We start from the raw sequence: 24,734 nt of genomic DNA, 5'->3' as shown, positions 1-24,734 counted from the left end.
GTTTATACTGAGCACGTTTTCATGGTGTGTGAAATACCATTTCTGGATTTTTTACATCTTTATTTTTTTGGTGGAAGTCTGCCATCAGAAAGCAATTATTCTGAAATCTATCTTGATCACGAAGTCTCAAAAACAGTGCCAGCGTAAGCTGGGAAGGTGTTCTTCTCCTGTGCAGGGAAGAGGGCTAATAAACCCAACTACAGCTCATCACTGTATCCTCAAAACCTGCGTGGTGGAGGGATGAGAGGTCACTCACCTGCTTGTGTGTTCTACAGCACATGTTTGTTCTTCGAGAGCGGCCCGAAACAGTGTTAATAGACCTGATTCAGAGAACAAAGGATGCAGTGAGAGAACTGGACAACCTGCAGTATCGTAAAATGAAGAAGCTCCTCTTCCAGGAGGCCCACAATGGCCCTGCAGTGGAAACACAGGAGGAGGAGGAGGTGAGAGAAATGTTGGGTTTTGTCACTGAAGCAGAGAAAATGAGGCTGTCATGTAAATAACCACAACTCAGATACTGCTAAAACAAAGGGAGGCTGTTTACACACCTGGCTGTGATGCTGTCTCCCCTTTGTGCTTGGAATAAAGCTACCTCAAGGCACAAACAAGGACAAACAGGATAGATGCCTAGTGCTGGCAAGAAGCTGTGCCATGTGTTCATGCTTGAACAGTCAGCTTCCAGTTCTGTAAATCCTCGCTTTCTTTGCCTGTTTATGAGGCTTCATGAGGACTCCTAACCAATTGCAGTTAACCTCTATTTAGCCATATCTACAAGGCCTTGAAAATCTTACAGTTTTATCTGAGAATGCTGCTCTAAGACATAGAGATTTGTGCTTGATTTATTAAAAAAAAAAAAAAGTCATCAAGGAAATAAATTTATCTTTTTTGGGTTTGAATGCTGCAACCACCACTGCAGTTCTGCAGTCCATAAAGAAACCTGCGAGGTGCAGGGTCCCAGCTGAGCACTCAGGTGCTGCTGGTGTCAGAACAGTTTCTGGTGACATACTGTAGCTGATACATGATAGAGTTCAGCTTGTTAACAGGCTCGCTGTTGAAAAGGATCCGACATCAACCAGTTAATCTTGACAAGGCTGATTCCTTCTCTCCCCAACAGCCCACAAGACAAACGTTTGATGGCAGTGCCTGGAGGGTGGAAACTGCCATGATGTGGCAGGTGGATGCCTTTAGAAAGAAATGGAATGAATGTTCCATTTGGTAATGTCCACAGATACAACTGGGATGGGTCTGAATTTTCATAATAATTCCTTTCTCCCAGGAACAAGATCATGGTGTCGGCAGGACGGGAACGGTGAACAGTGTCGGAAGTAATCAGTCCATTCCTAGTATGTCTATCAGTGCCAGTAGCCAAAGCAGTAGTGTTAACAGTCTTCCAGATGCCTCGGATGATAAGAGCGAGCTGGATATGATGGAGGGGGACCACACCGTGATGTCAAATAGCTCTGTCATTCATTTAAAGCCGGTAAGCTCTGCATTTTTACTGCTGAACTTCGAAGGTGTAAAATGGGAGAGGATTTGGTTGGCACGATGATGAAAAGTCAACTCCTTCCAATCCCGAGTCATTATCTGCAGGTTCTGTTATTGTGCCCCAAATATATGAATGTGCACTGGAAGCTTGGGAAGGTTGCTCTGAAAGTCGTTTATTTTTGTTAATTCACTAAAATTGTTTTACAAATTGAATTGTTTTGAAAGCAGTTTGCTTTATTGGGAGGTTGTAAATAGGCTTGTTTAGTGGATCCCCTTGGTTTGCAGAGCACTGTTTTGTTGGACAACAGGATGTGAGAGTTCCCCCTTCCCACCTGCTTGTTAGCGAATTCTTAAATTCAAGACCCACAATAGTAGCTGAAATCTGTTCTGCAGCATGCAGCTTCTCAGCACTTGGTTTGAATGTTTGGTTAATGAATAAAGGTGCATGGAAAAAGAAATGGAGTGGAAACCACTTCCCTGCTTTCCCTCTGCCCGGTGAAGGGTGAGCTGGGCGAGAGTCCCTCAGAGCCGTGATGCCCTCACCATGGAGGGGTTACCACTCGTTAACTCAAAGCACCACCGTTTCCCTGCCTAATGATAGGTGTGGTTAGAATGTCTTGTTCTTTGCCCAGATATGCAACAAAGACACAGGTATTTCCTCGGGGAGTTAATTAGTGTATCATATCTAGCTAGTAATCGGGCTGTGATGAATGACAAACTCAAAATAAGAATGTGGAATACACCGTGACAAATTCTAAAATTTGCTTTGAGGTGTTTCTGCAGTGGGTGTAATGAAAATCCTCTGTCTTTCAGAGTTACAAAGATGTTGCTTTTGTCTTTCAGACGTGATAAAATCTTTATACTTTTCATGTTTTGTTGAAGTAAACTGTTTAACTCGTCTCTCAGTTTTCTATTTATTTTTCTCATTTTCAGCTCTAATTAGTAATTTTTCTCTTAGTAATAAAAATTCACAATGAAATTTCCAAGAGCGAAGATCCAAGATCAGAGCTCTTGTCGCAGTATATTCCTTCACCCTTCTTATTGGCAGGAGGATCTTTCAGGGCTGATGACCGTACAGTGTTTTTTCTTCCTTTTAAACATCTTCGGGGAAAAAAAAATCTTTAGTAACACGGATTCTCTTTATCCCCTCACGTTCATATTTGCTGATAAGGAGGAAGAAAACTACAGAGAGGAGTCGGATCCTCGAACGAGGGCATCAGAACCCCAGTCTCCTCCCCAAGTATCTCGCCACAAGTCTCATTATCGCAACCGAGAGCACTTTGCTACCATACGCACAGCGTCGCTGGTACGTGGAGGGTTTATTTTGGTGGAGTTGTGTAGGGAGGGATGCTTTGAACCACAGCTCTGTGCAGCTACTTAGGGCTTGCAGAATTTCATCAGAATGTGAGCTATCCTCGTTGACTGAGATCCTATCACTGAAATAGTTTAGTGTCAGCTAATAAGGCATAAATGAGACACCTGGGCCCATGTAATTTGTGTATATTAAATAGTTCCAAACCCAATGTGCCCAGTACAATGTGGGAAACTATTTATAATAATAAGCTGGCTTTTATTTTCATGTGCATATTATGAATATTTGTGTGTGTCTATATACCCACCCTCATTGCATTAGGCTAAAAGGCCATTATTTAGTACCAGCTTTATAACAATTGTACTGTTTTTGTGCTGGAGCCCGTGTGAGCTTATCTTCTACAGCAGAATTGAGTTTTTAATCTGCTCTGCTGCCATTAGGATGTGTGCTTTTCTTTACAACAAAATCATATTTCTTTACTGAATCGTTTTCTTTTGTGATTTGAAGACTACTGAAAAGCAGATTAGGCAGCATTAACTTCCTTTGGCCCGATGTGGTTATCTTCCTAGGTGACAAGGCAAATGCAGGAACATGAACAAGACTCTGAGCTCCGAGAGCAGATGTCTGGCTATAAACGTATGAGGCGGCAGCACCAGAAGCAACTGATGGCATTGGAGAATAAACTGAAGGCAGAGATGGACGAGCATCGCCTCAGGTTGGACAAAGATCTTGAAACACAGCGTAACAATTTCGCTGCAGAAATGGAAAAGCTAATTAAAAAGCACCAAGCAGCCATGGAGAAAGAGGTAGGAGGTTACGGTTTATCAGAGCAGCCCGTGTTTGTCAGTTACGTTGAATTGTTCGCTTCCCCTCACCAGTGATGGCAGTGAGCGTGGTCTCTTACATGTCTTGTTTTCAGGAGCTGAGCAAATTGCTAATTAGAAAAAGGCTAATGCATCACCTCCTTACACTAAGGGGTGATGCAACTAGAGGACAGGTATGTCCTTCACCACAGTGTGTTACACTGAATGTTAGAATACCGACCCCAGAAAAAACACTGTGAGGGTTTTCCCCTCTCTTGCCATGGATGTGCTGTCAATAACTGACTGCCATCGAGTGTTGTGGAGGGAGATTTAGCCTGCAGAGAAATGTGCCAGCTACACTTAAATGTTCGCTGTCTAGTTGTGTATGGATATGGGAATTTTATGCTTTTAAATAATTGATAATGAAGTGGTGCTGCCTACAGCAGTGAGTATTGATTCTTTGTTCATCTCGGGTCTCTCAGTGGAGGGCTGAGGATATAGTTTATCATAAGGTGTTGACTTTGTTAGGCAAGACTAGCTGAACAGTAGGGCTGAGGGAATGAGGCACTGGGAAAGGACTCTGCTGGGTGCTTTGATGGGACGGGGAATGAGGAGAGAGTGAGGGCAAGCTCCTTGGATTTGCACTTACCCAGAGTCATGATGAGCATCGTGCTGACTGTACCATGAGCTCTGGGTCTTGGTGCTGAAATGGAACGCAAGCTGTAATCCACTGGGACTCAGACTGATTTGCTTCTGGATTTGTTGTAGGCTAAAGTGATGGCCAATGAAGAAAAGAAGTTTCAACAGCATATTCAGGCCCAGCAGAAAAAAGAATTGAACAGTTTCCTGGAGTCACAGAAGAGAGAATATAAACTCCGTAAAGAGCAACTCAAAGAGGTAACTCATCTGTAATGAGAAATGTGAATACAGTGCAGTGTGTGATACAGTGTGAGAGTGGTGAACATCCAGAAATAAAGGTGACACTGTGCACCAGAGATCTTTCAGAGGATTCCAGCAAGTTCTGCATTTCAGGAGCAGAGTCCTGTTCATACTGTATTTGTTTCATATCTTTGACCTTAGAGTAAGGGAGTTTATTTATTTATTGGCACTTACGTGTTTATCTTGTGAAAGTGCTTACCTCTTCATTGTTTAATGTTGCTTTTTAACCAGAAACATGCAAATTTGGCAATCTTAAGGAATAAAAGGAGGTAGTCTATGAAAGGTCATACCTTGTTGCTACAGATAGGGGTCATGCACTGCAGCAGTTAGTGGAGTTTCTTATGACTTAATGATATTTCTGTACAGGATCAAGAGAACAGAGCACTAAACACGACCTGCATTTTTTTTAGGGAAAATACCTGGAAAACACTATTTAATTTTAATGCAGAAAGTTGTGTAATTATTTAATAATCACTGCATTGTAGTGAAAATCAAGATCTCTGTGAAACGAAGAGAAACTTTAGAATCAAACTTCCTGATTCTTTTTGTGGACTTAGACCGTAAGCACTATAAATAATTTTTTTGAAAGAGCCATTTAGTGCTCAACCATCAACTTGTGTGACGCAACTTTGGAACTTGCTCCAAAGGGGAATATTCCCAAACATAGACATTTCCCAGGAGAAAAAAAAAGGCTAAAGAGCAGCGGAGCCAAGAAAGATCTAACAAAAACTGTAGTAGCGTGGGCTCTTTGTAATAACATAGAATCTTTTTCTAAGTGGGCAGTAGATCACAGAGCACCAAGAAACACTGGAGAAATACAGAGGAGTTCTGTCTCATACTTCAGTTGAAATGTATCACAACAAGTCGTAATTACTGCATGGGTATCTCTAGTATGCAATTCAAGCAAGCAGAGTCTTTTGCCAGAGATACTTTAAGCTGTTTATCGAATGTAGTACAAATGTGGAGACTCTTAAGTTTCACCTGTGAACTTCATTATATTGTTTTTGTAAGTTATGGCATCTCAGTGTCTCTGCCTCAGTGAGTTATTGTAAAATGGATATGAGTTCTGATCAAGCAAGACACAAATTTTCAGATCTGCTTCATGTGGCTGGAGTTGTGTTTGAACAACAGGATGTCAACGCTTTCCTCCTCCCCTAAGTCCTTTGGGAGCCTGTAAAAATGTCTGTCAGGCAGTATGGCTGGACCTCCAAATGTTTTCAGTGCCAAACCATCATTTTGATGTTTTTGAGCTAATATATATGTCTGGAAACTGTGGATACGAACCAGCACTTGGGCCATTTAAAACGACCAGTGCAAAAAAAAAAAAAAAGTTGTAGTTTAAATTTGCTCATCTGTGAATTGTCTCCTGGAACACCCTTAGAATGTGATACAATGCATTTTGGAGAGGCTGGGATGGTACCAGCCTTGGAGAAGAGAGGGTAGAACAGCTTTGAGACATTGTTTATTAGTCAGGTCTGTCAGTTGTTCATGGCCCAGGAGCGTGGTGTTGACTATTTCACAATTGACTCCCTTGCCATTATCAGGAGCTGAATGAAAACCAGAGCACTCCAAAGAAGGAGAAGCAGGAGTGGCTCTCCAAGCAGAAGGAGAACATCCAGCATTTCCAGGCAGAGGAAGAGGCCAACTTACTGAGGCGTCAGAGGCAGTACTTGGAGCTGGAGTGTCGCCGCTTCAAGAGACGGATGCTCCTTGGCCGCCATAACCTGGAGCAGGACCTGGTTCGGGAGGTAAGAGAACAGGCAGAGATGAGACCTGGAATCGTGTGTGTGAAGTGCATCTCACAGGAGCACTTGCAGTCCGGCTCCAATCAAACAGAAGTGTTAGTTACCACATTCAAAGTGTTTCGGTAAACAGCGGTTTGATGCTTTGCATTGCCATTTGGTAATCCCTGTGGGATCATGCGGCATCAAACGTTCAGATCGGTGCCCTGTTGCAGGAGAATTGTTAGATCCAAAAAGTTATCAGGCACAACAGTTAGAGTCCTTTCCAGAAAACGCTTACTGTGAATCCTGTTGAGCATCTAGAACAGGAAGAAGTGAAATGAGGAAGGAAAAATTACCGGTGGCATTGCTGTCTGCTGCTGATAAGACGAAGAAACTCTCTGCTCTGTCCTCAAATGCCTTGGAAAGAGAGAAATGCCCTTGTGAACAAAGTGAAATGTCACTTTGTGAACGGAAATCCAAGTAAGTACAAAGAATCTAATAATTCCCTCTGTCCTCCTGTTAGGAGCTAAACAAAAGGCAGACACAGAAGGACCTGGAGCACGCCATGCTGCTGCGTCAGCACGAGTCCATGCAGGAGCTGGAGTTCCGCCATCTCAGTACCATCCAGAAGATGCGCTGTGAGCTGATCCGACTCCAGCACCAGACCGAGCTCACCAACCAGCTGGAATACAACAAGCGCCGGGAGCGGGAGCTGAGGCGTAAGCACGTCATGGAGGTCCGGCAGCAACCCAAGAGCCTGAAGGTACTTAAAGGGATGTAGGAACTCTGGGTGCGAGCTGGTGGTGGTGGAAGAGTGGTCCCTTACAGGTCAGCTCTTGTTTGCACTGTGGGCAGGGCCAGGGTACTTGAAAGGTCGTTGGTTTGAAGAGGTGTCTGCAAGCACCACAGCAGTGGTGATCAGGGCTACAGTGTGTTGCAGACAGGCCACAGCAGCATTATTCCCTCCTTTTATTTGGAAAGCTCTTCTCAGCAATGTCCCTCCCTTTTTGGGGTATTTCAAATGCATTTAATCTTCACAGTACCCTTTCCCCCCGCTCTTTCTTCCTCCTACACCATTTTCTGATCCTCTTCTCCCCCGTAGACAAGAATAAAATCTATTTTTCTGTCATGAAGCAGTGTCATTTAAAAATAAAAACCAGAAGCTTTTGTGCTGCTGTGGGCATCAAAATGAACTGCATTATCACGCTTGGCTAACTCACCTGGTTACTGTTTTTATCTGAAGGCTGACATAGTAGCAAGTGGTGGGGGGAGAAGAGAGAGACACCAGCCAAGTGCAGTATCCTCAGGAAGCTCCTGGCACTGACCTTTGCTGTGTTGTCTCTCCTGGGTTTCTCATGCTGCCCTTGTAGCTGTGGTGGCTGACCAGAACTATGGGGCCTCTGTAATTGAGGCTTTTAGTGTTTTCATTGTAAGCCTTCACTTCATCCAAAGAAGTCCAGTGGTTTATTCTGAAGTGTCTGAGAAGGGAGTGTAAGGCCTTTCACAAAGCTGCCTGGTACATTCCTTTGAGGAGGCAGACTTCTTCTCTCCACCCAGTGTTCAGCTGTGCCAGTAACAAAACGAGTGTATGGCATACTGAGCATGGGGTTTCTTTGTTGTTCTAGGTCTTTCCTCTTCATATTTCCCATCTGATTTAGTTTTCACCACCTGCAAGTTACCTTTTTTACAGAGAAAATAACCAACTTGAAAATAAAACTTCAGAAGAGGAAAAATTATGCCTGATTTGTCAATATTAGAATAATATTAAATAGTGAAAACCTGGCTTGTAAGAACAAGGGACCATCTGATCGCTGTTGAGAATCTCCAAGGATATAGTGTATAAATAGCTGATGACTTCACAGGGAAGCTGTGCTGCACTCTGAGCTGAATAAAACTGAAGCAGCTGTATTAGGTTGATCCTTCTGAGATTAGCATGAATGAGTTCTGCCTCCCCAAGGTGATGCGGTGCAAACACGAGTGGGCAGCATGTCCGTTCTCGTTCCCTGGCTGCAGTCGGGACAGCAGGATCCATGGTCTCTCTGGGCTGCAGGGGCTTGGCTGCCCTCTCACCTCTGCAGACTCTCCAACCCCTTCCCTTTTCCAGGGAGGACAGGGCTGGAGCGTTTTGCAGGGAGCATGGAAAGCTTGCACTTTGCTTTGCATGGCTGTTCTGTGATTAGTGAAGGATTTCAGGCTTGAGCTGTCAATCCTGCACCTTTGCGCACACACAGTGCTAATAATGCAGCCTGTGGACAACCGTTGGGTTTGTAGCACAATCCCCTCTTTATTGAGGCTGTTCTCTAGCGTTAACTCCTTCTCCTGCTTCTGACTAATGCAGGCAAGTATTCTTAATTGAATAGATAATTTGACCATTTGTTCAGTTTCCCTCTCCAGCAACGTTCTCCCTCAAGGGCACGTTTCAGACTTTCCCTTTGTTATTTAGTGAGGCCCTTTGTCCTGGAAGCAGGTTTTTAACGGTCAGTGTCTGTTCTGTGACAGCACCAGAAGGACCCATAGCTAGAATTCAGCCTTCAGTGAAAACGGCTGTTATTATTTTGAGTGTGTTAATTGTGATGCAAATACCCTCTTGCTGGTATTTCACAATAATAGGTCAAAATGATCTTGTCAGAAGTCTGACTGGAAATCTTACCCCTCCCTTCTGTTTCCTGTTGTTAAAGCATTTGGATTGGAAACCTGTAAACAGAGTCTGGTGTCCAAGCAAGACTTCACAGAAAATGAGGACAAAATAGGTTGATAGTGTTTTGCTGTGACCAGGTCCCTGATGGGAATGTGTAACCTGCTGACACTTCCCTTAAGGGCAGGGAGAAATAACCTTAAAGGTTTCCTGGAGGGAAATAACTTCCTGTGAAATTTAGAAAGGTCAAAAGCAATGCATTCCTCTCCGTGATACATGTTTTGGTTTGAATGAAACCCATCTTTGTCGTGTTTTCTGCATCAGGTTAGCCAAGTGTTATTGTTCTTTATGCAGCAAGTGTGCTGGTATCTGAATTGGGCTGGGTGCCTTTCGAGGTGGCTGCAAATGCTGTACTTTTCACCTGCCCTGCTGAGTTTTGAGTTAATGCCAGGAGGAGCAGTGGAGGAGCTGATGTGAGGCATGCACAGGGATCTGCCTCACTGGTTCGTATCCCAGAGCTCCTCCAACTTACTTGAAGGACAGGAATCTTGTGTATTCTGTTCCTGTCTCCAGTGCTTCAGGATTTGGCCATGGTGGCTAAGGGGAAGGCCCACAGTGTATACCGACTGCCCTGATGTCTGATTTTAGTAATTGGGGTTTATTTATTTATTTATTCTTACCATGGTGAACTTGACCATCTGTCAGGTAACCACCATTGCTCATCACTTCTGGGTTTTGCTTAGTTAGAAGCATCCTTGCCAGCCCTCCTGCAGAAAGATACAGAGAACCCCAAAAATAATTAATTTCCTCAAAGTCATACAGCAAAATCAGAACCTGATACGTTTTCCAGGACTGGTGTTTCTCAACCCTGCGGGCAATCACAGTTACGTCTCTAAACATTACAGAGGTGGTAGCAAGTGCAAAGGGAGGAAAACTCCAGTAAGCCTCCAGTGGGACTGGGGAATTGTTTTGTTTGCTAGACCAGCACAGTACTAATGTTCTTGTGGTGTACATTTTTAAGCATCTAATCTTTCCCAACCGTTTTTGAGTTTCTTTATGAAAACCAGGCTCTTAATATCTAGGGTTAGAATACATCTTAAATTCGTCAAACCCTCAATGGAAAAAGTGTCACTCTTTTTCCCTGTCCCTTCCCATGCACCAGATCTGCTTCTTTTCATAACATTAAGTGCTGTTCATATATATGTGCCATACAAGCACAGTCATGTGTAAGTATGGCTTTTGGTGCTAATAAATATTAGTCCTGTCCCTCAAGAACTTTTCTTGAAAAGCAACACCCAGGGCTGGATCCAGTCCAGTGACAAATGTGAGGCTCTTTGTGCAGAGACAGCTGTATTTAGGCTGGAGCTTTGTTATAAAAGTGTCTGTATTGTAATTGTTTCGCACAGTAGCAGTGTCAAAGCAGCTGCAGCAATAGTCATTGCCTCTTGTGTATTTTGCTTCCCTCCTTGCACTGTAGATGTTAATATACATTTGTGGATTCTTGAACTCATATCCTTAATGTAATCCTAAATATCCATTTGAATGGATATTTCGCTCATTTGAAACATGCTGGTTTTTTCTTTGTGTCCCCTCCATCTTTCCAGTCAAAAGAACTACAGATAAAGAAGCAGTTTCAGGATACATGCAAGATCCAAACCAGACAGTACAAAGCACTGAGAAACCATCTGCTGGAGACCACGCCAAAGAGTGAACATAAAGCTGTCCTCAAACGGCTCAAGGAGGAGCAGACCCGGAAGCTGGCTATCCTGGCTGAGCAGTATGATCACAGCATTAATGAAATGCTCTCTACACAAGCTGTGAGTCGCCTCCGAGGGACCCAGGGTTCCTCAGCCAAAGAGGGATGTTTGCATTTTAACGGCTCTGTATCCTGACAGCAGGCTTTCTGCTTCCTTGCTGCACATGCCATACCCTGCGCAAGTCCTTCCTCTGTGTTCCAAAAGCAGCGTTCAAACGCAGAGGAAAGACACACCACCCTCCCCAGGCAGGCTGAAGCTGAAGCTGCTGTTGCAGAGATGCAAAGCGATGCATCTCTGTGGCCAGAGGACTGCTTTTGCATGAAATGTGGCAACATAAACATCCCTGTTAGAGCATCATTAAATAGTGTGCATCTGGCTGTCATAAGTCATTTAGCTTTGATTTGCTGATGTCACCAACCAAAACATGTCCCACTGGTGGAAGATGCTCATTGAGTCACGGAGGAGTCCAGAGTTTTGGCTGTAAATCTGAGGGCAAAGTGTTGTGAAAGTTCTGTGATTCCTTCTTTAAGGAATGACCACATGAGCAATGCTTCAAGTCCTTGCTGCAACTGATTGTGCACTTTTCTTTGCACTTCCTGCATATTGCATCCCGCTCACGTTGCTTTCTACACCAATTTGACGCTGTGAGGCAGGGTAGCTGGCTTCATTTATGATGGGAAGGTTAAAAGTTCAGTATCATATTGCTTTTAGGTTTATTTCATTATATTTTTTTGCCCAAGTCCTGCATTGGCAGGACTGTGGTCTTAAGTCTCCTGTGTACAGGTAATTGGTTAATCCAGTTGAACAGAGCAAGAGAGCTTCTCTTTGCCTCTAGCAAAAGGAGAGCTGAGGATGTTTGCACCTCCAGCAGTCTGGTCTCTGCAGTGTGGATCGCGGTTCCTGAGGCGCCACTGCTCATCAGCATCACTTGCATCAGTGCTGTGGGCTCACTGTCACCAGTCTTTGTCACTATAGGTCCTCTGTTCAGCGAAGCGAAGTACAATAGAGACCAATTGTATTGCTAAGAAAACAATGTCCCATCCCATTCTCCCCCTCCCCGCGGTCCTCCCCTGGAGTGTCAGCAGTGGTTACCCCATGGTGAAACATCTCTATTGTCTGTCCTTCCCAGCTGCGTTTGGATGAGGCACAGGAAGCAGAGTGCCAGGTTTTGAAGATGCAGCTGCAGCAAGAATTGGAGCTGCTGAACGCATATCAGAGTAAAATCAAGATGCAGGCAGAAGCCCAGCATGATCGGGAGCTGCGTGATCTTGAACAGAGGGTATCCCTCCGTCGGGCCCTCCTTGAGCAGAAGGTAAAATGGGCATGTGAGCATCCTTAACGTGCTCCGTATTTCAGATCTTAAATTGCACTTATCAGTGAGAGAGAAACTGCTTATACCTTGCTGTATATAGTAACACAGATCATTTGGGTATTTGTCTCTCTGGGGTGAGAGCTCAGTGACACACAGACTAAACTTTCTGCCAGCTCAGCCCTCCTTTGTGAGCAGCTTCTGGCTGGGATAGAGCTGCCTGAAGTGTGCCAGAGGGAGCTGTGCCTCTCTGGGCAGAAGGGAAAGTGAACTGTTCTCTCTGAGCTGCAGATTAGCTTCCCTGGCTCATCAGAGAACAGACAGTAACAACCTAAAGCTGGGGCGGGGGCTTTGGGAATTAGCATGAGTATCAGTGGTAGGTCTTTGAGGAGAGGGGAAAAAAGCTAAAATATGTTTGAGACTGTGTGTTTTGTGGTAATATTTTACTGCAGATCTGCTCCATTTGTCAGTCTGTGGAGACCAGGCTGCAGCTTCCCTATGAAATTTTGTGTCTCAGGAGCAAAGGGAACAAACCAGAATCACAAGCATGGGGGACAGTTGCTCCTTGTTGAAGTTTTTTTTTCTATGCAGTGCCAGACATGTGGTGTGTATGGAAGTGTAAGTGGCCCAGACAAACCAAAGGCAGGGAAATGCACCAGTCAGTGAAAGGAAATACACAATCACCCCTCCTCCTGCACTTCCTTTCCCCTTGGATTTGCCCTGTGGGTGCCAGCCATCACCATTCACACTGCAGTTCCCAAGTTTGTTGACCAGTGATTATTAAATTAGGGCAATTACTCTCTGGCCTCGAGGTTCTTTACACTTCAGTTCTCCCAGAGGCTAATGGATGGAGACTGGGGTAGCCCACATAACACTGCTCCACCTCATGGCCAGCTGAGGGAGCATCCCCAAGGAGACAGCACAGTCATGTTGAGCTTTGGTCTCCTGCAAGTGGACATGACTCTCTGAAAACAGCTGAATTTGTGAAAGCAGGGTTCCCGTGTGACACTGACGTGTGCAATAGCTGTCTTCAGACACCATTGCTAGTTATTTTGGTCCCAGCTCCCGTCACAGCCTGGCATTTGAGTATGGATTTATGCTGGAGGTGCATTGCCCTCTGGTGGCATGAGCTGCTCTGGGAAGGAAGTGTGCCACAGTGAGCCAGTGCTTGTTCTGTGGGAGCAGCATATATTGCAGATAGTGTTATGTTAAAAGTTGCAGTGGGGCTGGTGACTTAAGGAAACCCACATCAGCCAATGATAGAAGTTGTAGAAGTGTTTCATTGTGGACCAGGATTGAAGTCTCTGTGCATTAAAAACCCCTTGTGGAGCATTTGTCATCAGTAATGGTGATAGGAAGCTTGGCAATGCTACTGCATAGAGAGGGAAAAAAGGATCAAAAGAAGACCTAGCATGATCTTTTGTGTGTTTGTGTCCCTGTGTTGCCTTAAAATAGCAAAAACATTGGATGGGGCTTCAACTTCCATAGGTTCATTTAGCAGTACATGCAGTCCTGGCACATGCAAATCACAAAGTCATGGACCAGCAGTGAGACCTTGGTGGGGTTACAGTCACTTGGCAGCAACTCAGGGGAAAACATGTGGGTGAAAAGGCAGACACATCCTTCTTTTGCAGGGGTATTTTTTGGGAGGAGAGGTGTTGTTCTGTTTTTGTAAGAATTAAGAGTTGAGAGTATTCTGATGTGGGTCCCTCAGGGATGTCACCTGGTATTTGCTGGCATGTGCTGACTGAAGCTGGCAGCCAGAAAAGGGCAGGTATGTGCACAAGATGAGTGTCTGCATTTATATGCGCAAATAAATGTGTAGCCTGTGGCAAAGTCAGTCCCTGGTGTTCAATAATAAACCAGATTCCAGAAGTTAGTGTGTGCATAGGACTCTGCTTCTTTCTCAGCAGGCTGCTCTTTATTTTTGGTGGTGTCCATCACCATAACTCACCAGAGCATAAGTGCCCAGCCCTGGAATAAAGAGGGAGTAACCAAACCCCATCCATGTGCAGCCTCTGAGTGCCAGAGGCTGAGGCACTGTACAAACCATACCCTGATGCATTGTTGTTTGTGTTGCACCAGTAATGAGCGTGTCCCAAGAGTGTCTTTAAAAAAGACTTCAGATTTACTCATTTCCTTCCCACATGCCTCAGACACTTCATCTTCAGAGTCCTGCATCCCGAGGCCGTTTGAGGGGTGTCATTTTAACGCAGTGTCAGGCCTTTCAGTGAAGTTCAGTTGCACCGAGTCCTGTGTGTTATCCTGTCACAGAGCCTGAAAACAGTGACATGCTGAAGACGTTGGAAAAGGTGAATTCGGCTTAGATAGCAGGAGTGGGAAAAAAACAAGTGGAGCATTTTAGAGAGCTGATGTTAGAGAAGGCACCTTCTTCCTCTTCTGCCTTCATGGCTTTCAGCAGGAATAGTGAACAAGGCTGCTCCATGCAGAGCCTGTCATTCACCTAGAGCTAAGAAACAGGCAAGTGGAGAAGGAGTTTCTGAAAGCCCCAAATGGCTCAGGAGATGACTCATGCTGGAGCAGATTGTTTCCTAAACTCCAGATGAAATCACTTTGCATATTCCCTGACTCAGGCAAGAGAGCGCTTACAAGTACAAGGCTCTGCCCAGTACCTTCAGCACAGACCAAGATAACACCTCTTGGCCACATTGCTGCTGACAGCAGGGAGATGCCAGTGAGCTGTGCTAAAAGTCTTGGCTGCTGCTTTTTACCCATTTGGTCTTTTTCACCAAGGCCAAAAGCAGCTTTTTCAGTGCTGGCAAGAAGAAAATGGTTCTTTGGTTTTCCACCTGACTTCAAAGTTTTTAATAAGAAAGGCTTTCATCCCTGTCTGATGGGTGTCAAGAGGCCACAGCCCCACATTTTTTGGTACTTAGAGTGCTGATGCCAGTGCCCCTACTAAAGTACACTTTGAAACCAATTTGAAACAGTGTTATGGGGAAGAAATTGGAGTTGCCAGCTTGCATATCATCTAGCTAATAATCTGCCACACAACTCAAACAGCACTGCCTACGTCCTTCAGCCACACACTCTGGAGAAAGTACCAGGGTAGTGAAATATGAGAAACCAAATTAGGAAAGGGGTGGATAGGAGGTGATAAATACATGAGCTAAGAAAATCTGGCCAGTGAACATTAGAGAGGAAGCGGAACGTGGGCTTGTGCATTGAATCCTGGAGAAAACAGTAGTCATCATCATCAGATTCAGCTACAAATGGTGAAGGTCACATTAGGGCATTGGCAAGTGTTTGACTGCACCTGAAGGTGCTTTCCCAGTAGGCTTTTATGGAAGCTGTAGACTTTGCTGCATCTTAAAAGATTAATCTATGTCAAGCTGTTGGTATCAGTGCAAACTCTGGATTCACATCCCTGAAACTTGTGTATTCACCAGGGAACGGAGACCAGCACCCTCTGATTAATGTTCACCGTGCTTTGGGCTGTGCAGGTCTGTGGGACTGAACCCTTTTGTATTCAGAATGGGTTGCATGCCCAGGGACATCTGATATAGAGCCAGTCTGAATGACAAACAGAGGGAGAAGGTCCCTGGGTAGCTGTTACAGGTCCTCCAGAGGCCGTGCCTGTCCTGCTGCTACAGACTGTCTCTTTTTTTCCTTCCTAGATTGAGGAGGAGATGCTGGCGTTGCAGAACGAGCGTACCGAGCGGATACGAAGCCTGCTGGAGCGTCAAGCTCGCGAGATCGAAGCCTTTGACTCAGAAAGCATGAGGCTAGGTTTTAGTAATATGGTTCTTTCTAATCTCTCCCCCGAGGCGTTCAGCCACAGCTACCCGGGAGCTTCTGGCTGGTCCCACAATCCTACTGGGGGTGCAGGACCTCACTGGGGTCATCCCATGGGTGGCCCACCACAAGCTTGGGGCCATCCAATGCAAGGTGGACCCCAGCCATGGGGTCACCCCTCGGGGCCCATGCAGGGGGTACCTCGAAGTAGTGCTATAGGGGTCCGCAACAGCCCCCAGGCTCTGAGGCGGACAGCTTCTGGGGGACGGACGGAGCAGGGCATGAGCAGGAGCACAAGTGTTACTTCACAAATATCCAATGGTTCACACATGTCTTATACATAACTTAAACAATAACTGAGGGTGGCAATTCCACTGGAGCTGTCTGCCAACAGAAACTGCCTACAGACACCAGCCCAGCAGCCTCCTCAGTGCGGTGCTGACGTGTGGAAGCTGGGTGCACATGGAATATTGTATTCATTTTGTAAAGCATTACGTTTTGTGTTTACTAACTGGGATGTCATAGTATTTGGCTGCAGGGTTTGGGGGGGTGGTTTTTGGTTTTTTGTTTTGTTGTTGTTTTGTTTTTTTTTGTTTTTACTTTTCGGAGGGGTCTTGGGAGGGCGTCTGAGAAATATATGCAATTAGTCAGAAGAGTTGGCTGGTGGTCATCACACTGACAGGACAGAAGGGCCTCAGACTGCCCTCATTATGCCATCCATGTAGGAAGTCTGAGGGAGAATGGAGACCTCCTCCCATGTCCATAAATTTCGAACTGCCACCCTGCAAAAACCAGGCGAGCTGCCTTTAAACCAACATCCAGGGGAGGAACAGCTGGATCTTCTGTTCCATTTTTATTTGTCATTAAATTGGATAAATTTCTAGGGTATTGCCTCTGCCAAGAGGCATTTTCAAAGAGTTGTAGATGGGGAAGAAGGGTGAGAAGAGAGGCCAAGAGACATCAGGGCTCATCAGGGCCCTTCTACCCAAGTGCCCGCTCCGTGTCGTGTAAGAAGTGATGTTCTCTCAGAAGGCACTGGTCAGCTTCCCGAGAACTGTGTAGGTAAACCTGTCTGGAGGGAACAGGCTAGGAATGTTTAAAACTGTAAATCTGCTTTGGCACTCCCTGACTGTGCTGCTGGTAGCTCAGATGAGGTTGGGCAGAGGAGCGTAAGTAATGCACTTGTACAGCTAATACTGTGACATCTCATTTTAGCTAAGCATCAGAATAATTCTTGGAGCCCAGCGTAGTCCTTTTTGCTCCATTCAGAAATGTTTAGACTTTCAGCCAATCAGTCTCAAATGCCAGAGGTATTTTGAAGGATGCCATAGTCACAAAATGCCATTGATCGGGTTTTTCATTACTACACTACATCCACCAATTTATTACCTTTTTGGCTTGTTGCAATTTCCTGTTTACATGTAGCGTGTAGCCAACTGTTGAAATGTTTAGTTGCCACGGCATACCAGGAGGAGCTGAGCCAATGACTCTTTCCCAGCTGACAACTAACCCACATCACCACTGTAGATCTTGCTGCATGTGAGGCTCCTTTTTATTATTTTCATTGCTGCAATACTTCACAACTTTTACAGTCCCTTGAGATGCTGTGATATTTTGGCAGCGTATCACGCCATGTGAGAAGGCACTGCTTCCAGAGGGCTCGTTAAAGCTGCTGTACTACTGAAAGGAAGCAAAGGAGGTTGTGAAATCCATACAGTGATAAGGGGTCAGGGAGTCTCATAACTGAATGACTTAGTGGCATCGTGTCATCCCTTCGTGCTGGGAACCAGAGATGCCCCCACGCTCTTGTGCCAGTGCCAGGGCGGTCCGGGTCAGCCAGGACTGTGGGAAGAGCAGGTAGATGAAGTTTGACTTGAGGCAAAGATTTCCGTCTTGGGGACTGACCAGCCAGGGTTCTTTGTAAATGTTTTTCCTTGCACACTAATCATCTTGAAGAAAACACTAGCTGCTAACTCTAGGATTTGCCTTTAATATGTTTATAGGGCTCAAAAGCGAGGTTCTCCGAATGTGTTTGTCCATGTGACATATTTATATAGTAAATGCTCCAGTGTCTCGCTGCTGTTCAGTACTCGACAGGGCGACGTTCTTTCGTTAGCTGAGTTACCATCCACTCCCAATCCAGTGTCTGGTGAATCCAGCTGGGATTTCTAGCATCTTGGCGTAGCATATCACTCTTAACTGAAGGTGGAAACTCTACCAAGATGTGTTTGAGCAGCCCCTTGGTAAAGAGCTCTGTAGTACTAAGAGTTGATGGAAGCCTGGGACGAGGCAGGGGTTCCACGGAGGTGCCCTCTGGTCACCCCCTAGGGCAAGTGGTGACTGTGAGTTGTCCTGTCCTTTCCTCTGCTATGTTTTTATGTGGAATTGGATGTTTGGGGGTCATTCTTTTGCATTGCAGTGTTGTTGGAATGCAGCAAAACTGATTTAGGAAAGGTATCTGTGTTTTCCTGGTGTTAGAAAGAAAGACAAAACCAAAATGAAAGGCCAAAACTGTATTGGGGTTCACTGTGTGAGCGTGGAGGGCGTGCCCAGAGCATGGTGCTAACATAGCATTTTGAGTTCGGCTCCTCTATCCCAAACAGCAGCAGCAACAGCAGGGACAGGCTGTAGCTGCAAGTTCAGTGGGTTCATTCTTGCTTCTGTTATGGTTTGAATTTGGTCAAAGTCTCTGGCTTAAATTGAGCTACTTAACAGAATTCTCTCAACCCATCTCTTTGTGTAATGTCAAGCATGACTGAATGCTGAATCCAAATGATGGTTATCCCATATTGGCTCTTTTGTATTCAAAAAGAACTGTGTAGTAACCATTTTTACATGTATATCATGTGCAGACCTGGACTATTCCAACAAGTTAAGATTTTAATTAAAATAGTTTGCAAAAACTGATTCAGATCAACTGGTCTAAATGTGTGTGTCCCTGTGTGTACGTGGGGGAAGAAAAGCTGTCCAAAAAAAAAGCCTGATCTCAAGAGAAAGCACCCCATTATGTAGCTGTAGCCAGAGGGACTCAGGGTCGGGCTGTGCCTTGGAGGTATTTGAGGAGGCCCTTGGTGTTAAGAATTTTGATGTATCTTGGGCTTATTTCTGAGATACATGAACAACTGTGCACGAGAGAAATGCAAACACTCTCTGAATCAGTTTGCAAACTCTATTTTTAAAAGTAAGACCAATTACTCCATATTGTACTCGTTGCAGTCATGCCCTTAACCAGTCATGGTTTTAAAATTACTGTAATCTGTAAATTGTGGAAACTACTCCAGTACCTCAGCAAAGATATTCTCTTGCGTCTTTTATGTTGGTATTTAACACTGGGGAAACTCTTCTGTGTGGACTACTTTGCAAACCTTTTTGCAGTATTTTCAGATCACCAGCTTGACCCCTGAAATCTCTTTCCTGTGATTATTTTTCTCTCCCCTTTGCAAAGACCTAAGGTTTTGGTGTAGTTTAGCCCAGAGATGGAAAAAACAGAGCAGCCAGCATTTTTACCTCTTTTCTGATTCGAATTTCCTTTGATTTTATTTAAAATCAGTGAAAGGGACCACATTTTCCTTGTTCTCCATGGTCCCAGGGAGCCAGCAGCCACCTCTCCCTTCCATGTTGAACATTACGTGCTTTCTTCCTCGGATGCAGCACTGAAATGGAGGCCACAGCCCTGTTTCACCTGCATTCCCTCCCAGCCTGTGAGCTTCAAAGAGGTTGAAGAACTCAATGTGGTGTGATACCAAATTTTCCACAGCAAAATTCCCTGCAGCCATTCCTCGCCTGGCTTGTGGCCAGGCTGGCATCGCTCTGTGTCCCACCCAGCCCTCCCACACCAGAAGAACGTGCGTTGCACACTCGCTGTGACCTGCACGGGGGTGCAGCCTGGGCGATCCCGGGGCGATGCTGTTGTTTTAACCCCCCCAGGGCCCCTCGCATCCAGGCTCCCCGCCCCTCGACCCTGCTTACGTGCCATTTCTTGAGAGGCAATAAATCCTATCGTACCACTGTCTACCATTACTCCGTTGAATACGCACATCTCTCTGGATATATATATGGTATCTCATTTGTATATATTTATATACTCTGTATGTACGTGTGTGTGGGTATAGGTGCACACACACCCTCATGCTGTGCATTTCTGTCAGGGCACTTCAGTTCTGCCGTTCCTTAGCGCTCCTGTTCGTGAGCAAAAGCGACCCCTCAGCAGGGCTCTCGGGGCGAGGGCACCGACATCTGCAGAGGCTGCGCTGGGGCTGAGCACAGCCGAACACCCTCGCTGAGATACAGCCCTGCTAATTGCAGCTTGCTTTTTTTCTGGGGCGCGGGAGGGTAGGTGGCTGCTGCGGGTGTGCTGTGAAGGAGAGGAGGGAGCTCCCAGAGGGTACCAGAAAGTCAGAAGGCAGCAGAGAAGAAAACAAGATGGTTTAGCGATAGGCAAGCAGTGGAGGCACTGCACGGATCTGCTGGGGAGGCGGCGAGTGGGCCGGTGAAGTGCTCAGCAGGCTGAGCTCAGAGTCCCCAGCTGCGTCTTGCCATGAAAGATCACAAGCCCGGCACGGTCTTGGCACACTGCACCGGCACTGGCTTTTGGCATTCCTGAGTTCGAGCCGCCTCCAGCTCTGAACAGCATCTACCTTTGCCTGTGTCTGATACCTAGAGGTTGTTTGGTTACGTGGAGGGGCAAAAGAGAAGCTAAATTGGAAGATGCAAAATACATCTGTGTGTACAATATATGCATACATATACACACACACAGGTGCTCTTGGTCCATCCTTAATTCTGCTTAGGCCTGTGTGCTTTGTCACTCGAGTCCAGCCAGCCTTGTTCCTCTCCTGGGTGCTTGCTCTGCAGTTCTAGTAAATCTTGGCCCTGGTTTTTCTTATAGTAGAGGGGTGAGTGCCATGCTGGACACCACCAGCTCCTCAAGCTGTGAAGACCCTTCTGACCCTCTCCTTTGTCCTCTGCAGACCCCATCTTAGGAGGCATCTGGCAGTTTGCAGCATAAGTGGTTCTTGCAGGTGTCAGGTCACGTATTTACCCCCAGGGATGCCCTGCCAGCTCATCAACATGTCAACCCTGAGCTCTCTTTGTGCTACCAGAAGATTTGGAGCAATTTTCCCCTCTGTCCCTTTTGGAAGGTCTCTTGCGAGTTTTTTAGGAGAGGCTCAGGCTTGGTTGGGCCAACCTTACCCTTTCCCAAGAAGTAGTGTTGTCTTTAGCTGTGCTTCTGCCTGTGGGATGTTCCCACCCCTGTGCTGGCCGGCATCAAGCCCAGAGCCACGTGCCAAGGACAGAGGAGCACTGGATGCCCCGACAGGGATGCCGGTTGCTGTCCCTCTGCTGTGTTTGTTTCAGTTTGCACTTTTAAGAGTCGATTGAGCTGGAGTCCGCAGTCTGTTGAGAAATATGTGTGAGGCGCCTTGGAGGGTTGTGGGTCACTGTTTACAGCCAGAAAATAAAAAAATCGGATAGATCAAGTGGTTCTAGTAAACATCACCCCACCGGGGAGTGATGGTGGCAGATAACCTGGGTTCCTGTTGCACAACACAGTTCAGCCAGCTGAACTGTGATGATGCTGCCTGCTGCATCCCTGCCCCCTTCTCTGGGGGAAGGAGAGCCTTTTGTCAGCTAGAGAGGGACTGAGTAAATCAGATTTGCCGGCAAACAAGCACCTTAACCACCGAGCTGTGGGTCTTGATACTTGCACTTCACCTGAAGGCTCCCTAGGCGGGAGGAAAGCAGTTTGGTACGTGACCATTGGCTCTGCACCTGCCTGGCATCCTCAAAACATCCTAAAGTCGTGTCCTAGGGAAGACAGACCCCAATATCAGCTCCTGCTCTCCTTGCTTTCTCTGAGTACACACACTGAGTCGAGGAACCAGTAACCAGGAGGGCCGAGCGTTGCCCCCACGGATGTGAACAAACCCAGGGGGATCTTCCCCCCACCTTGCCCCTCCAGCCCCTGCCCCGCTCCCCACCCTTGAGTACGGGTACCTCAGAACATGCACAGTTTGAATTTTCACTGACAATTAGTTTAATTATTGTCAGTGAAAAGAATTGTAATTATCTGTAAATATGTAGTTAACAAATTGACCTAGTTTCTGTATTTTTTAAGTTTTTGTACTAAAATTTATAGATACAGTATGTGCCAGCTAGCAGAAAGCTACTGTAATTGCCAGTCGTAGTTCAGCATGCACCTAATCCCCGAGACTTGTCCAGTGATGCTGTAAGGAATTTGTGCTTAAATATTTCGAGCTGGGAAGGCCAACAGCCAGGGCTTTGGGCTTCCAGCCTTCGGCTGGGTTGTTTTCCGTGTTGGCTGTGTGGAATCTCCTTCCCTTGGGTGTCGTGTGCCGTACGGAGGGCAGTGCGAGGGACAGAGCGGTGGCTTGGAGCTTGCTCTGGAGCTGAACTCAACAGGAACCGAGTTCAGGTTCTTTGCTGCAGTTTAATACCGGCTTGTGACTATATTTTTCAGTCTCTCTAGAAATGATCTGTTTTCCCCTTCCGACTGCTTTTGTCTTTAACCCGAGTTCATCTAAGTCTACTGGAGGAAAAAAAAAAAACACAAAACAGAAAAAGACTTTGATTTGAGATCATTGCCTGCTTTTAGTGCCAGGATCACACATTTCTATGGCAACTCTGAGCTCAGCAGAGTGCAGAAATCAGTGCAGGGTTGTTGATGAGCTGAAGTCAGTGGCCACTGCCTCTACACGGCTCTGTCAGAGCCCAACTGTGGCCGGTGGCAGCCGCCAAGGGCGAGTTTGGGGGTGCAGTGTGGTGGCTTGTGGGGGTCCGGATGTCCCTGCCCTGCTGCAGTTGGCTTGCGCTGCAAGAGCTGCTGCTGAGTGAGGGGTGGGCTCCTAGGAATGGTCAGGACCTGTGCTTTCTGTCCTGTAGCAGAGGCAAGCCTGTGAGTTGAGAATAGCTGTGCTGAACATCCCGGGAAGCTGCGAGCAGAGGAGTTAGAGCGCCGGTGAGGCCGTGCTCTCCGGGTCTGGTTGTCCTGGAGGTTGTAGGGGACGGGAACTTGTAGGGATTCAAGGATCAGAGAAGGAGAGGCAAGATGTGCGCGTACGGGTTTGGCTTCTGGCAAGCAAACCACCCGCTTCCTTTCTTCAGCTTTTCTTCCCTCCTAACCCCCCACAGCTCTTCCCCCTGCTTGCTTGGAACAGGATCTTTTTTTTTTTTTTTTTTTTACCTGCCTAGAAACAGCTAAGAGATGGGGGGGCAGCCCTGATTGTAAATAATTAACGTTACAAAGTGAAGTGTGTATAACATAAAAAGGCTACAGCCCTTTGGTGACTTGTAAATGCTTGAGAAGGTCGTGGTAAAGATGTGGAGGGGCCAAGGACCTGCCCGGCCCCGCAGCCATCGCTGCCCCACCGCCACCGCGGGGCCGGCGGGACAGGATGGGGGGACCAACCCTGTGTCCCTCGGCTGTGGGACCCCCCCCTCGGTGTAGTGGATGGGAGGGTAGCGTAACGTGTGTAATACGGATAGGAGAAGCTGTGTGAGGTGTGTATAGTGTATATTTTTTAAAAATAGCTTGCTTGTATTGTGAAGATTTTAAAGACAAACTTGAGAATTCTAGCCTAACTATTAACACAAGTTTAACATCAGTTACCCCACTGGGTTCAGAGCCTCTTGAATGTATATTCCTTTTTGTAACCTAAATGACCTATTCTTCTACCAGTCAGCCAGACATCCTATTTATATTTTTAATTTTATATATTACTTTCCATTTGTTTTCATTATTTCCAGCATGTTTCTGGGTTTGGGTTTTTTGGGGGAGGGTTTGTTTCTTTTTGCACAAGCATTGTGTGAAGACAAGGAAATGTTAACTCAAACCTGGTATTTTCCAACCTGTTCCCCCCCTCCCTTTCCTCTCCTCCACCCCTGTTGTGGTTTGTTGTTTTTTTTTCCTTTCTTCTGCCAACAGTTTGGGATTTTTCTGGGCTGGGATGCAGCAGGTGGGAGGAGGGGATGGCTCTTTTCCATTTGCAGCTTTTGTGCAAATGCCAGGTCTTTTTGCCAGTCAACTTAAAAAAAAAAAAGCAAAAAAAAAAAGCAAAAAAAAAAAAGCAACAAAAAAAAATGCTTCACTTGCTGGTTGCTTTAAAAAGAAGAAAAAATAAAATAAAAAAAAAATACAAAAATGTAACCTTATCAGTGCGATGTAGACCCCGGCAGGAGGAGGGGAAGTGCACACCTGTAGCCACACACCTCTGGCTTTGGCTGCAAAACAAAAGCAAACCTTTCCTGGCAAGGAGGTGACCACAGGGCAGCTGCTGCCCGACCCCACGGAGGGTTTGCCGGGCACGAGCTCGGAGCCGTGCCGGGGAGCGCCGTGCCTTGGGCTTGCTCTTCCCCCCTCGGCGCCCGCCACTTCACGTGCACAAACCCAAGAGCTGCCTGCTGATGACAGCAAAGCTGTTGCTGCTTTTCCTCTCCTCCTCCTCCTCTCCCTCTCCCCTCCCTAAGGAGGTCCAGCTCCCCGACAAGAGCTCGCCCAGCGCCCGGCCCCAGCGCCGTGGCCGTCTGCTCTGGGGCATCATCCAGGTATGGCCAAGGCCATGCCGGGGGAAGGTGCCCGGCCACGCCGTGCTGTGCCACAGAGCATTAGTTAGAAAAAACACACACATATCTGCTGTTTTACTATGAACACTGGTCTGAGGTTTCCAGGCCCAGCACCACGGTGATGGGCCACGAAGGATTTAACCAGGGGAATTAAAACTCCTTCCTGCTTCCGTGTCTGGTAGCACCAGCTGGTATGAGTGAATCTACAGGTGTGCGTTTTCCTTCTTGTAGAAAATGCCACGAGCACTAACTGGTAAGGCTTAATGTACAGTATATTGTCAGTATTCTGGTATTCTTCTGGTTCAACATACATTATAGCTCATATATAACCTGTATTAATTGTATAGATTGTGCATTTAAAGCTGTTACCAAGTTGTCAGAAAATAAGAGAAGAGAAAAAAAAAATAAGGTCATATGTAATATTTTGTTTG

At 46.2% G+C, this 24,734-nt stretch overlaps 1 protein-coding gene across 3 annotated transcripts in view; it reads left to right on the top strand.

Annotated features, from left to right (window-relative positions):
* TAOK1 (TAO kinase 1) overlaps positions 1 to 18,672 on the top strand; it is a 64,276-nt gene extending 45,604 nt beyond the window's left edge. For 2 of the 3 annotated variants that reach the window (XM_027891492.1, XM_027891493.1), the window contains exons 11-20: positions 276 to 443; positions 1,277 to 1,480; positions 2,657 to 2,791; positions 3,367 to 3,603; positions 4,369 to 4,497; positions 6,084 to 6,287; positions 6,787 to 7,026; positions 10,503 to 10,715; positions 11,785 to 11,967; positions 15,603 to 18,672. In XM_027891492.1, coding sequence (XP_027747293.1) covers positions 276 to 443; positions 1,277 to 1,480; positions 2,657 to 2,791; positions 3,367 to 3,603; positions 4,369 to 4,497; positions 6,084 to 6,287; positions 6,787 to 7,026; positions 10,503 to 10,715; positions 11,785 to 11,967; positions 15,603 to 16,064 — 2,175 coding nt within the window. In that variant the 3' untranslated portion in view covers positions 16,065 to 18,672. The remainder of the gene's footprint in view (positions 1 to 275; positions 444 to 1,276; positions 1,481 to 2,656; positions 2,792 to 3,366; positions 3,604 to 4,368; positions 4,498 to 6,083; positions 6,288 to 6,786; positions 7,027 to 10,502; positions 10,716 to 11,784; positions 11,968 to 15,602) is intronic. The other variant, XM_027891494.1, reaches the window with a different exon arrangement.
* The last annotated feature ends 6,062 nt before the right edge of the window (positions 18,673 to 24,734 follow it).

This window comes from Empidonax traillii, unplaced genomic scaffold (genome assembly GCF_003031625.1).
Source record: "Empidonax traillii isolate 1590-97213 ecotype Southwest subspecies unplaced genomic scaffold, ASM303162v1 scaffold322:size1131127, whole genome shotgun sequence".
Classification (NCBI taxonomy): domain Eukaryota; kingdom Metazoa; phylum Chordata; class Aves; order Passeriformes; family Tyrannidae; genus Empidonax; species Empidonax traillii.
Note: the sequence above shows the minus strand (reverse complement) of the source record. Positions and strands in the feature narration are given on the sequence as shown.